This window comes from Globicephala melas, chromosome 12, assembly GCF_963455315.2.
Source record: "Globicephala melas chromosome 12, mGloMel1.2, whole genome shotgun sequence".
Classification (NCBI taxonomy): Eukaryota; Metazoa; Chordata; class Mammalia; order Artiodactyla; family Delphinidae; genus Globicephala; species Globicephala melas.
Window position 1 is genome coordinate 27,435,215 of NC_083325.1, and position 12,523 is coordinate 27,447,737.

The 12,523-nt window shown below is 36.3% G+C and overlaps 1 protein-coding gene and 1 pseudogene across 2 annotated transcripts in view; one reads left to right on the top strand and one right to left on the bottom strand.

The window, feature by feature from the left end:
• ALMS1 (ALMS1 centrosome and basal body associated protein) overlaps positions 1-12,523 on the bottom strand; it is a 228,570-nt gene that overhangs the window by 62,480 nt on the left and 153,567 nt on the right. For both annotated transcript variants that reach the window (XM_060309646.1, XM_030877577.2), the window contains one exon: positions 8,028-8,198. In XM_060309646.1, the coding sequence (XP_060165629.1) occupies positions 8,028-8,198 (171 nt within the window). The remainder of the gene's footprint in view (positions 1-8,027; positions 8,199-12,523) is intronic.
• On the top strand, positions 1,072-2,410 carry LOC115864112 (eIF5-mimic protein 2 pseudogene; annotated as a pseudogene).

Below are 12,523 nucleotides of genomic sequence, written 5' to 3' on the forward strand. Positions count from 1 at the left end.
ATCTGATTTTATTTTTTCTTACATATATAATCAATGGTCCAAACACTATTGAATAGTTCACCCTTTCTCCAGGATTGTTATGTCATCTGTATCATATATTAGTTTCCACATTCATGGGTGTGTTTCTGGGTCAACATGTTGTTCCACTTTTCTTTGTTTATTCCTTTGCAAGTGAGGTCTTAAACATATATATTATATATATATATAAATTATATATAAATTTTATATATGTGTACACACACACACACACACACACACACACACACACACACGTCTTTTGATGTCTGGTATAGCAAGTTCCCTTACCTTATTCTTTAAATATACTTCTTGAATTTCCAAAAAATTTTGGAATCAGCCTGTCAAGTTCTATGAAAAAATCTACTGGAATTTTGAGTAGCAATTCATTGAATTTATTTAAGTCTTCCTTAATATATTTCAATGAAGCTTTATCATTTTCTCTAGTTTTTCATGTCCTTTGTTAGATTCATTTCTAAGTACTTATTTTTGTTGTTTTTTAAAAAAGTATCTTAAAAAATCTTTTGCATTATGTATCAGAAGACATGTATCAAAAAGTGCACAGAGAACTCAGTTAATTGTTAAAAAGTGAACATGTACCCAGGTAAAAAAAAAAAAAATCTGCCTATATAACCCTATATGCTCTCCCCTCATTCTTTCAATCTCCCTCAGGCTGAGCATAACACCCCATTTTAAATGCAACAAATTACTTATATATCTGAACTTTATATAAATGGAATAATACAGCACATAGCCTTTATGTCTTGCTTTCTTCTCTTACATTATATTTGTCAGATTCGTTAAGTGTTAAAACATATATTTGTCTTTTACTCAGTCTCATTTACTGGTTACTATTCAACAGTGTTAATATGGTACAATTCATTCATACTACTGGAAAAATAATGGCATAATAAATATAAAAATAATGGCATCAGGGTAATTGCCAGTTTGGAGCTATTACAAAAACTGCTGTAAAGAATATTCATGTGGCAGAGGAGACACCGCCGCAGTTGCCGCCACCTCCAGGATTTCTGGTTCTTTTCTCTTCGCCTTAAATTCGGGTGTCTTTTATGAATAATCAAAAGCAGCAAAAGGCAACGCTATCAGGCCAGCATTTTAAAACCAGAAAAAGAGATGAAAAAGAGAGGTTTGACCCTACTCAGTTTCAAGACTGTATTATTCAAGGCTTAACTGAAACTGGTACTGATTTGGAAGCAGTAGCAAAGTTTCTTGATGCTTCTGGAGCAAAACTTGATTATCGCCGATATGCAGAAACACTCTTTGACATTCTGGTGGCCGGTGGAATGCTGGCCCCAGGTGGTACACTGGCAGATGACATGATGCGTACAGATGTTAGTGTGTTTGCAAGCACAAGAGGACCTAGAGACCATGCAAGCATTTGCTCAGGTTTTTAACAAGTTAATCAGGTGCTACAAATACCTGGAGAAAAGTTTTGAAGATGGAAGTTAAAAAGCTGCTGCTGTTCTTAAAGGGTTTTTCAGAGTCGGAGAGGAACAAGCTGGCTATGTTGACTGGTGTTCTTCTGGCTAATGGAACACTTAATGCATCCATTCTTAATAGCCTTTATCATGAGAATTTGGTTAAAGAAGGGGTTTCAGCAGCTTTTGCTGTAAAGCTCTTTAAATCATGGATAAATGAAAAAGGTATCAATGCAGTAGCTCCAAGTCTTCGGAAAGTGAGCATGGATAACAGACTGATGGAACTTTTTCCTGCCAATAACCAAAGCGTTGAACACTTCACAAAGTATTTTACTGAGGCAGGCTTGAAAGAGCTTTCACAGTATGTTTGGAATCAGCAAACCATAGGAGCTCGTAAGGAACTCCAGAAAGAACTTCAAGAACAGATGTCCCGTGGTGATCCATTTAAGGATACAATTTTGTATGTCAAGGAGGAGATGAAGAAAAACAACATCCCAGAACCAGCTGTCACTGGAATAGTATGGTCCAGTGTAATGAGCACCGTGGAATGGAACAAAAAAGAGGAGCTTGTAGCAGAGCAAGCCATCAAGCACTTGAAGCAATACAGCCCTCTACTTGCTGCCTTTACAACTCAAGGTCAGTCTGCGCTGATTCTGTTACTGAAGATTCAGGAGTACTGCTATGACAACATTCATTTCATGAAAGCCTCCCAGAAAATAGTGGTGCTTTTTTATAAAGCTGAAGTTCTGAGTGAAGAACCCATTCTGAAGTGGTATAAAGATGCACATGTTGCCAAGGGGAAAAGTGTCTTCCTTGAACAAATGAAAAAGTTTGTAGAGCGGCTCAAAAATGCTGAAGAAGAATCTGAGTCTGAAGCTGAAGGAGGTGACTGAATTTGAAACTACACCCTCAGTAAAGCAAACAGGAGTTGTAGATAAAATATCATGTCTCCTGTGTCCTGGTTCTTACATCTTCCTACCTCCCTATATCAAGCACGATATAAGGGCTTTCATGGCAAATTTTAACTGTTTCTACGGTTACTGGAAATGTTGGATTTAGTTTCTGAAACCATGTTTTAAGTAGCTACAGGAGCTACAGATTTGAACTTAATGTTGCATTAGTCTTTTCACTTATCTTCTACCTCCTGTATTTTCTACTGTAATAATGTAATTTAAGGCCTTCCACAATGAACAGTTCACTTTTCCCCTGGGTTTTCTATATCAACAGTTTTCAAGATATGATTTGGTTAAAAATAATTTGTTATAAAAATTGTTTGCAAATTAAACTGTAAAAGTAAAAAAAAAAAAAAAGAATATTCATGTATGTCTTGGTGCTCACGCACATCCTTTCCTGTGGAGTATATAGTTAGGAACAGAACTGCTCTGTTATGCTTTTGTGTAACTTAGTAGATAATGGCAAATTGCTTTCCAAGGTCACTCTACCAATTTACATTCTTACCAGCAGTGAATAAGTACTGTTTGTTCTATATTCTTACCAACACAGTATTAACTTTTTCATTTCAGCCATTTTAATGGGTATGCAGAGATATCTTACTGTGGTCTTAATTTGCAATTCCCTGTTGATGAATTAAGTTGAATATTTTGCATACGTTCATTGGCTACTGGATAGTCTCTTTTATAAAAAGTACCTATTCAAGCCTTCTGTCCTTTTTAAAAATTGGATTGCCTAACTTTTTCATACTATTTGTATGAGTTCTTTTTATATTCTGGATAGAAGTCCTTTATGAGATATGTATTGCAAATATCTTCCCCACTCTGTGGCTTGCCTTTTACTCTTTTATTTGGTGTTTAATTAATAGAATCCCTTAATTTAATGTGGCATATCTGTCAGTTTTTTTTTTTATGGCTACTATTTTTTGGGGGTGGGGATCCAATTTAATAAATGTTTTCCCATTCCAAGATTGTGAGGACATACTCCTCTGTATTTTCTTGCAGAAGACTGACCTATCCATCTATCTATGCCTTTCATATTTAAATCTGAAGTATAAAGAATTGATTTTGGTGTACAGTGTAATGTAGGGGGGGTCATAGTTCTATTTTTTTCCTAACATCCAATCTACCTAACATCATTTTACTGAAAAGATCATCTTTTCCCCCACCATACTGCAGTGGTACCTTTACTGTAAATCAGGTGTCCATATATGTGAATCTGGAGTATTCTCTTCTATGGTCAGCCTATTTATTCTTGTGCCAACATCACACTGTCTTAATTACTAAAGTTTCATAATAAGTTTTGATACTTGGTAGTGTAAACCTTCTAGAATCTTTTTCAATTTTTTATTATTTGTATTTAAGGGTGTAACGTTACCCCTAATCACTTTGGCTATCTTCTATACATTTTGATAGCAGAATTTTATTATTATTTAGTTTTAAATATATTGTAACTTCCAGTATGACTTTAACTTCTGAGTTACTTAGAATTACATTTTTAAATTTTCAAATACATGTTTATTATATTAGTATATATATATAATATTTACATATTAGGTATATTAGTTTCCTAGGGCTGCCACAATAAATTACTACAAACTGAGTGGCTTAAAACAAAATAAATTTATTCTCCCACAGATCTGGAGTTTAGAAGTCGAAATCAAAGTGTCAGCAGGAACATGGTCTCTCAAAAGTCTATCTGGGAGAATCTTTCCTTGTCTCTTCCAGCTTCTAGTGACCCCTAGTGCTCCTGGCTTCGGACAGCATAATTCCAATCTCTGCTCCTGTCTTCACATGGCCTCCTCTCCTCTTTTTATAAGTACACTAATCATTGCATTTAAGGCCCACCCTACATCCAGGATGATATAACCTAGAGATCTTTAACTAATGACATTTGCAAAGACCCTATGTCCAAATAACATCACATTCTGAAGTTTCCTGTGGACATGAATTTTGGGGGGATTACTACTTAACCCCTAAAACAGATTTTTGTTTCATTTTGTTATTCCATGTTTTTATTGTTGAGTTCTACTTTAGCTACACTGTAGTCAAAGAAGCTGTTCTGTTTGAACATCAATTCTTCAAAACCAACAGCTTCATCAATTTTTCTAAGTGTTCCGTGTGTTCTTAAAAAAATGAAAAGTTCTCTATAGTAAGTCAAACTTTTAAATTCCATTTTTAAATCTTGTCTACTTTAATTTTCTTTCCTGGTCTCTCACTTTCTGATAGATATGTATTGTTGGGTTTACCTATATTTTCCTGTCATTTTTCCTGCATACAAGTTTGAGTAAAAGAAAATAAACTCAAATTTTATCTTATTGGTATATTTGAGACTTTTGTTATTATGAGGTAAACTCATAATATATATTAATATTTTTTGGCCTGGAATTTTATTTTGTCAATATTAACATTGCTCATTAGCTTTATTTTAGTTAGTATTTGCCAAATATATCATTTTCCATCTCTTCCATGTTTTGGGAGGTAAGGCAAAATAAACTGTAATCTAATCAAAAGAACATACACAAATGGTTTTGAAAGTCAAATAGTTCCAGTAAACTTATAACAGAAATCAACAGTTTTCAAATACCACCAATTTATTTAGCCATTTCTTCTAGTATCACTATCCTTGTTTCCAAATAACATGCCTTTATATTGCTGTATCCTTTTTAGTTCCAGAAATTATTTTTTTATTTCCTTCTATGATCAACATGGATTTACCTTTTATAGAACTTTCCTGTCACACCCATATTCCCTCAATCTATCTTCTGAAAAGTTTTAGCCCTATATTAATGTTCATTGTTTATATATTATGTAAATTGTAGTCATGATGATTAAATCAATATTCAGTGATTGTGTTATGTTTCTATTATTCAGTTAAACCAACTAGTATACTGTAATCACATTTATTTTCTTTTACAAAGTTTTGCTTTTACTGAGGAGTTAATAATTGCCTATTTTTGCATTTGCTATGTTTCTATATACCAATCCCTACATCATCCTCATAAATGTAAATAGAATTGAAAATCTCTTCTAAATACAGTCAACTACATAAGGTATTCTATCAACTCGACCTTTTTCTTACAGTCCTCAATCTGAACTTGTTCTAGATCTTCTGTACCACTGCTGCAATGGCAATTCCTTTCCCCCCTCTTCTATGGTGGCCCCATTTCCTCCATCCCATGTTTTCCTTTAAAAAAAATTAAATCTACTCCTTCATTTTATTTAGTGAAATAATTTTCCCTCAGAATTTCAAGGCATTACTCCTTTGGTTTCTAGTTCCATGTATTATTTTTGAAAAGCTTAATGTCAGTCTAATTTGCATTTCTTTATATGGTACCTGTTTTCTTTCTGGAAGCTTTCAGAATCTCTTTCCTTGCCAGTGTTTCAAAATTTCAAGGTCATGTGCCTTGGTGTGGATTTTTATGTACATGACAATTCCTATTAGCATGGAAATTCATATCCTTCAGTTTTGGAATTTATTCCTATACTAGTCCTTTGAGTTCTTCTTTTCTATCTTCTCTACTATCTCTATGGAACATCTGTTTTTGATGTTAACCCTCTGGGGCCAATCTTGAATTTTTTTTCATTTTCCCTTCTTTTTATGTTGTTTCCTAACAGATTTCCTCACTTTTATATTCCAATCCTTCTACTGAGATTTTTACTTCTGATATATTTAATGGGTTCACTTAGCTATTATACAGAAGTCACTATTCAATTTTCCCCAGCAAGTATCTTCCCCCTATTCTTCTAAATCCTTTAAAGTGAGAGGCTCTGAGGCTGGGCTTCTCCAAACGGTGAAATAAGAGGACTTCTCCTTAGGATGTTAAGTCTGGAAATAGACCAACAATAATAGTAGCAGTGGACCCACATAACAAGTGGGAAGTTATAGGGGTCCCTCAGTGAACAAAGCCCAACTTATTTCACACACATCATCCTTACCAAATGCAAACTAGAGGTGAGTTATATTTGGTAAGTTCATTGTGCAGACTTCTGATGGAGTTCCCTTAGTCTATCACTTTGTTCCCTGCTAATTTTTCTATATCCACCTCCTTCTCAATTGTCTGACAGTGGGATCACAGGGTTATCTATATGTACCAAATTACCACTAATATATAGCTTGTATATGAGAGTTTTCATTTATGAACTACATTTTGCAAAAATATTTGCCTTTCTATTTACTTGGCAGCCTCAACGTTAACTGGCAGATGTACTTCTTTTATCTTATTTCAAAAGACTTCAAAATGCTTTTCAGTGCAACAAAAAGTTATCTGGAAGAATAAATGTGTGCACTTTAGCAAGCAGCCTTTCATTCGGTTTCCTCATTAAAGCATTAACAACATCACATGAAGTCATTAACACTATGCCAAAACTGGAACATAGAGCCAGCCTATGTTTGAATACTGCCCCGGGATCAGTAGGTCCTATTTGCCTAATAGCTATGCACAGGAATAAAAAACTGTAAATGCAACAAAGCAACACATGCAAGTATACATGTAGAAATTTCAGTGGCTCCTGGAATTTTTATTTAATAAATACTATTGTGCATCAGTTAAAGAAGCACAATGTCAGGGATGCAAAGGAAAAACAATCATGCAGATTCCTAAAGATTAAAAGCTTTTATAAAACAGTGGGACCTATATCTGGGGGCAAGGATGAAAATTCAAATACCCACAGTCACCAGACTGACAAGGTAGATGTATGAAGTGGATTGAGTCCGAGACTCGTGGGGACTGAAGCAAACAGGAGAATGTATGTCCTCTCTGCAGAGGACAACCATGCCTCAGGGTCAACTGATAACTGCCATGGAGGAATACAAGTTGAGTGCCACTACATATTCTGACTTCTCAAGGGAAGCCCCAAATCTTATTTTTAGATGTTGGCAGCAAAATTTTTAAAAATTTAAAACACCATGTGAGCCATACACTTTCCTGCAGAATCTAACCTATGAGACATTAGTTTGTACCATCTGACAGATAAATTCATGAGGCATTTTAATCAAGATTTTCTATGAATTTTAGTCTTTAAAACATACTTAAATGGATACTATTTCATTTCAAAAGTTGCAATATGTTTCCCATAGTGAAAATAAAGTCTACAGTTTTCAAAAATCTAAAGCATTTAAAAAGATTTTATATTTTCCTTCTTGTACATATCCAATAAAACAGCTAGGAGAAAAGTTTCCACTAACAAAGCAGAAAAAAAAGAAAGCCTGAACAATACTCTCATTTAAGATGAACAGGGAAAAAAAAGGCCACAGAGGGCTTCCCTGGTGGCACAGTGGTTGAGAATCTGCCTGCCAATGCAGGGGACACGGGTTCGAGCCCTGGTCTGGGAAGATCCCACATGCCGCGGAGCAACTGGGCCCGTGAGCCACAACTACTGAGCCTGTGCATCTGGAGCCTGTGCTCCGCAACAAGAGAGGTCGCGATACTGAGAGGCCCATGCACCGCAATGAAGAGTGCCCCCACTCGCCGCAACTAGAGAAAGCCCTCGCACAGAAACGAAGACCAACACAGCCAAAAATAAAGAAAGAAAGAAAGAAAGAAAGAAAGAAAGAAAGAAAGAAAGAAGTTCCTTTTTAAAAAAAAAAAGGCCACAGAATACACAAAGCCAATCCAGTCACCTGCATTATCTTTCTGAAAGGGTTTTTTCCCCATTGACAAGGATGCCTTAGTTACCACCCTCTTACTGTAGATTCCCTCTTTATGTTTAATGTTAACAGTGTCTGCCAGGTCATCATCCCTTGTGCCTAGCACCTGAGCCGGGAAGTCTGGAGCAATGGCATCATTGGATCCTACAGAAAAATGGAAAAGTAGTACAGTTAACACAAGTACAGATTGAAGAAAGACAAAAAATTTACCTCTTAAACCACTTCTATAAAAAAGGCACTACCAAAAAAAAAAAAAAAAGGCACTACCATGGGAGTGTTACAGGGTAATCAGAAGGAGACATCAGTCAAACTGAAGCTGTCAGAAATGTACAATATTGCAACAATATACTGGAGAAGCAAATGACATAAGAGGAGACATATAAATTAGAAGGGAGACAATTTCTGGCTCAGGAACATTTTCAGAGGAGGAGAAAATAGTTTGTACCTTGGAAAATAAGTAGGCTTTTTGAAATATGGAGAGGAAGAAACAAAGGTATTTTAGGTAGAGGTTACAGCATTAGCAAAGACCAGGAAGCAGGAAAACAGATTAAACAAAAAAATCAGATACTTTTGTGGTCAGACTGTATTATGGACTACATTAAAGACAGTGGTGGGAGATATTAAAAATTGTTTGGGGTCTTCCCTGGTGGCACAGTGGTTGAGAGTCCGCCTGCCGATGCAGGGGACATGGGTTCGTGCCCCGGTCCGGGAAGATCCCACATGCCGCGGAGCGGCTGGGCCCGTGAGCCATGGCCGCTGAGCCTGCGCGTCCGGAGCCTGTGCTCCGCAACGGGAGAGGCCACAACAGTGAGAGGCCCGCGTACCACAAAAAAATAAAAATAAAAAATTGTTTGGGACAAAATTCAGCAGGGCATGGAATCCCAAGCTATAGGGGTAAAGAGTGTAAATTTTACCGTACATGAAATGCAACATCATTAAGGATTTTTTAATAAAGGGAACTGCAATCAGTTACATTTTAGGAAGCTTAATCTGACAATAATACAAAAGACAAAACATTGTAAGGAAAATTTTATGTGATAAAGTAAATACAAGATTTGAAAGTAACTTTATTTTCTTTAAAATATATTTCAATATTCTTAAAACCACTAATATAGGAACTGATAAGAGAAGTTTATCCATGTCACATATAAGAGGCAAAAGAACATCTCTGGATGTACAAGAGTTTATAGTAACTATAGAATTATCTTCCACAAAGATGCTTTTCTTTCTTAACTGGTACTCCATACTTCATGCATTTTCTAAGCACCTAAAATGTGTATGGCAATAAAAGCTGGGTAAGTATCAGTTCATTTGTACAGTATAAATATAAATAAGTCATGAGTTATATTTCAGGACAGATTGCAAGGATCCTATTAAGCCTTCCGGGTCATATGTACACTGAGCTTTTCTTTGCTTCCGTGGCATCACGTTCTTTTATTTGCTCCCTACCTCTCTGGTAAATCCTTAGTGTCCTTTCTTCCACCAAATCTCTCAATGCTGCAGTTCCTCAAGGGGTCAGAACTGGGTTCTCTTCTCTTCCTGGATGAACTCATTGATCATCAATATATGGAACACTACATGTGGATGACCAACAAATATATATATCTAGCTGGAACCTGTTTTCTGAGCTTCAGATTCTAGCATTCAGGACACAGCTAGCCTCTAAAGCATTTGGAGGAAAAATTAGAAAAAGATGTCCCTTCCTCATAAAAAAAATTTTATTTTATATATTATGATACAACACAAACAACTATACGTGAGGGTCTCTTCACCACCTCCCTTTATTCTCCAAAAGAGGTGATTATGTCAGGTTCAGAGTTAGGTAAGGAAGAATAATTAAGTTCCTGAGAGCAGTGCATGGATGTACAAGAGAATCAACCTCCTTGGAGCTGAGAGGCAGTTGAAAGAGAGTGTAGCCACACATATGTGTATATGCCATTGAATGTATGTGTACTTATTTTCCTGCATCTGTGCACAGCTGCAGAATGTGTGAAGATTTACGTTTCAGGCAGGAAGAGAGTTAACATTATTGCTCCAGAACTCTAACAGGAGATTTGGAATCTTCACACCTGGGTGTTTTCATAAAAAATGGCATATGTTTATGACGTGAACAGAGCCACCTTCTAGATAGTGCCCTTGCATACAAACTCAACTGTAAACATTCAATTTACATTTAATTGCAGGTTTAACATCTCTACATGGATGTGGAACAGAAATCTCATTTTTAACATGTCCAAAGCAGATATTTTAACCATCTTCTCCAAATCTGCTTCTTCCTCAGGCTTCTCCATCTCAGTAAATGGCACCTTTATTTACCCAGTTGCTTATTCTAGAAAACTAGAACTCATTTTTTTTTCACCTCCTTCTCCCTTACTCTCCATATTCTACTACCAAGTCCAGGAAGAACTATTTCCTAAAAATAAGTTGAATGTGTCCACTTCTCTCCATCTCTGTCATCATCACTCTAATCCTAGGTGCTACCACTTCTGACACTAATTACTGCAACAGCCTTCAGCTAACTGGTATCCTCACTTCTACTTCTTGACCCTCCCTTCACCTGGGCTCCTTGCCTTTCCATCCACAAGCTATTCTCCATATAGCAGGCTGAAAAAAATTTACAAATGTAAATCAAACCACAGTTGCCTACTAGAAGAAAGTTCAAATGCCTTAATATGGTTTACACAACCCTGGATCATCTTGAACCTACCTATCTTTAACCCTATCTAGCCACAGCTCTGCTCTACCCACACTGCCTTCTTCTCACTTGTCAAATGCATCAAACTTTCCGGTTTCTGGAGCTCCTCCCATTCTGTTCCCTTCCACCAGAACACTCTCACTCCCCACTCTCTGCCTGCCTAACTTACCTATATCCTCTAGATCTCAGCTCAAAAGTTTCTTCTTTGGAAAGGCCTTCAAGGGCTCCTAAAACTAAACTGGATCCTTTTACTCTCTTAAAACTCTTCTTTATTTTCCTAACTCGTCATTTGTAATTATGTACTTATTTGTATCTATTTGTTAATATGTGTCTCTCCACTTGAACATGATCATATGGGGCATGTTTATTTTGCACAGCGGTATAAATGTAGCACCTAGCACAGTATCTGCCAGAAACACGGTAAGAACATTAATACTTTTTTGGTTGAAGAAAAAATGAACATAAGCTGAAAGTTTCTGTGACCTTAAAAAAAAAATAACCTGGTCATTGCAGAAAATTCAGAAAAGTAAGCAGAAAACAAACAAACCAAAAAACTCGACCATACTTTGGTTATAGATCCTTCTAAATGAATATATAGTGGGATCAAAATGTATATACTTTCAGTATCTTTTTTTCCCACCCAAATAGAGATATATTTTATTTAAATGGAATTTAAAGTCAGCATATAAAGTGAAAAAACATGCAGGGTCAAAATCATCCTTGAAGGTTGAAATTGATATCTTGTCTGCTCAATAAATCCATCAGAGTCCACTTTTTCCCCCTGGCTTGTAACAAATCACTGTGCCTGCATCTAAGCACCTGATGAAGTACCTGACTTGTGTTTAGAGACCACATTGTACTAAAAACACTTAAACTCTAGAATCATACTCAGGGAAGCAAGTTAAAAGATGCTTAAACTATAAAAGTCAAATGTTGACAATGAACTTCGAGAACTGAGGTTTCCCACCTCTCATTTCAAACTCTCTCATGATAATATGCTGATAAGAGTGTGGAGGGTACGACACACTTGTACTTTTAAGATTCATTCTCCTCTTCTCTTTTTGTTAAATACGTGTAATTGAACTTTTTTAAATGCATGTGTGACATAATGCCAACGTACGCCAAAATTACTCATCATAGTTAAAGATATTTCATCGTAATCCATTCATCTGACTTATTTATGCTATCTTAAGTTTCTTGTTTCCTGTATTTTTTTGGCTGCGTTGGGTCTTTGTTGCTGTGTGTGGGCTTTCTCTAGTTGCGGCAAGCAGGGGCTACTCTTCCTTGTGGTGCGCGGGCTTCTCATTGCAGTGGCTTCTCTTGTTGCGGAGCATGGGCTCTAGGCTCGCGGGCTTCAGTAGTCGTGGCATGAGGGCTCAGTAGCTGTGGTGCATGGACTTAGCTACTCCATGGCATGTGGGATCTTCCTGGACCAGGGCTTGAACCCGTGTTCCTTGCGATGGCAGGCAGATTCTTAACCACTGAGCCACCATGGAAGCCCCTCTTGTTTCCTGTTCTTGTTCTATGTTATTTTGCTAATTTTATATACTCAACAATAATTTGGAAGACAGATATCTAGTTTTAAAATTCTTTTAGAGGTTTTTTTTTTGGTAGCTTTTTTCCATTGTAAAATATACATAAAATTTACTATTTTAAATATTTTTAAGTATACAAGTTAAGGCATTAAGTATATTCACATTGTTGTGCAATCATCACACCATCAATCTCCAGAATTAACTCATTTTCCCAAATGGAAACTCTGTACCTTTTAAGC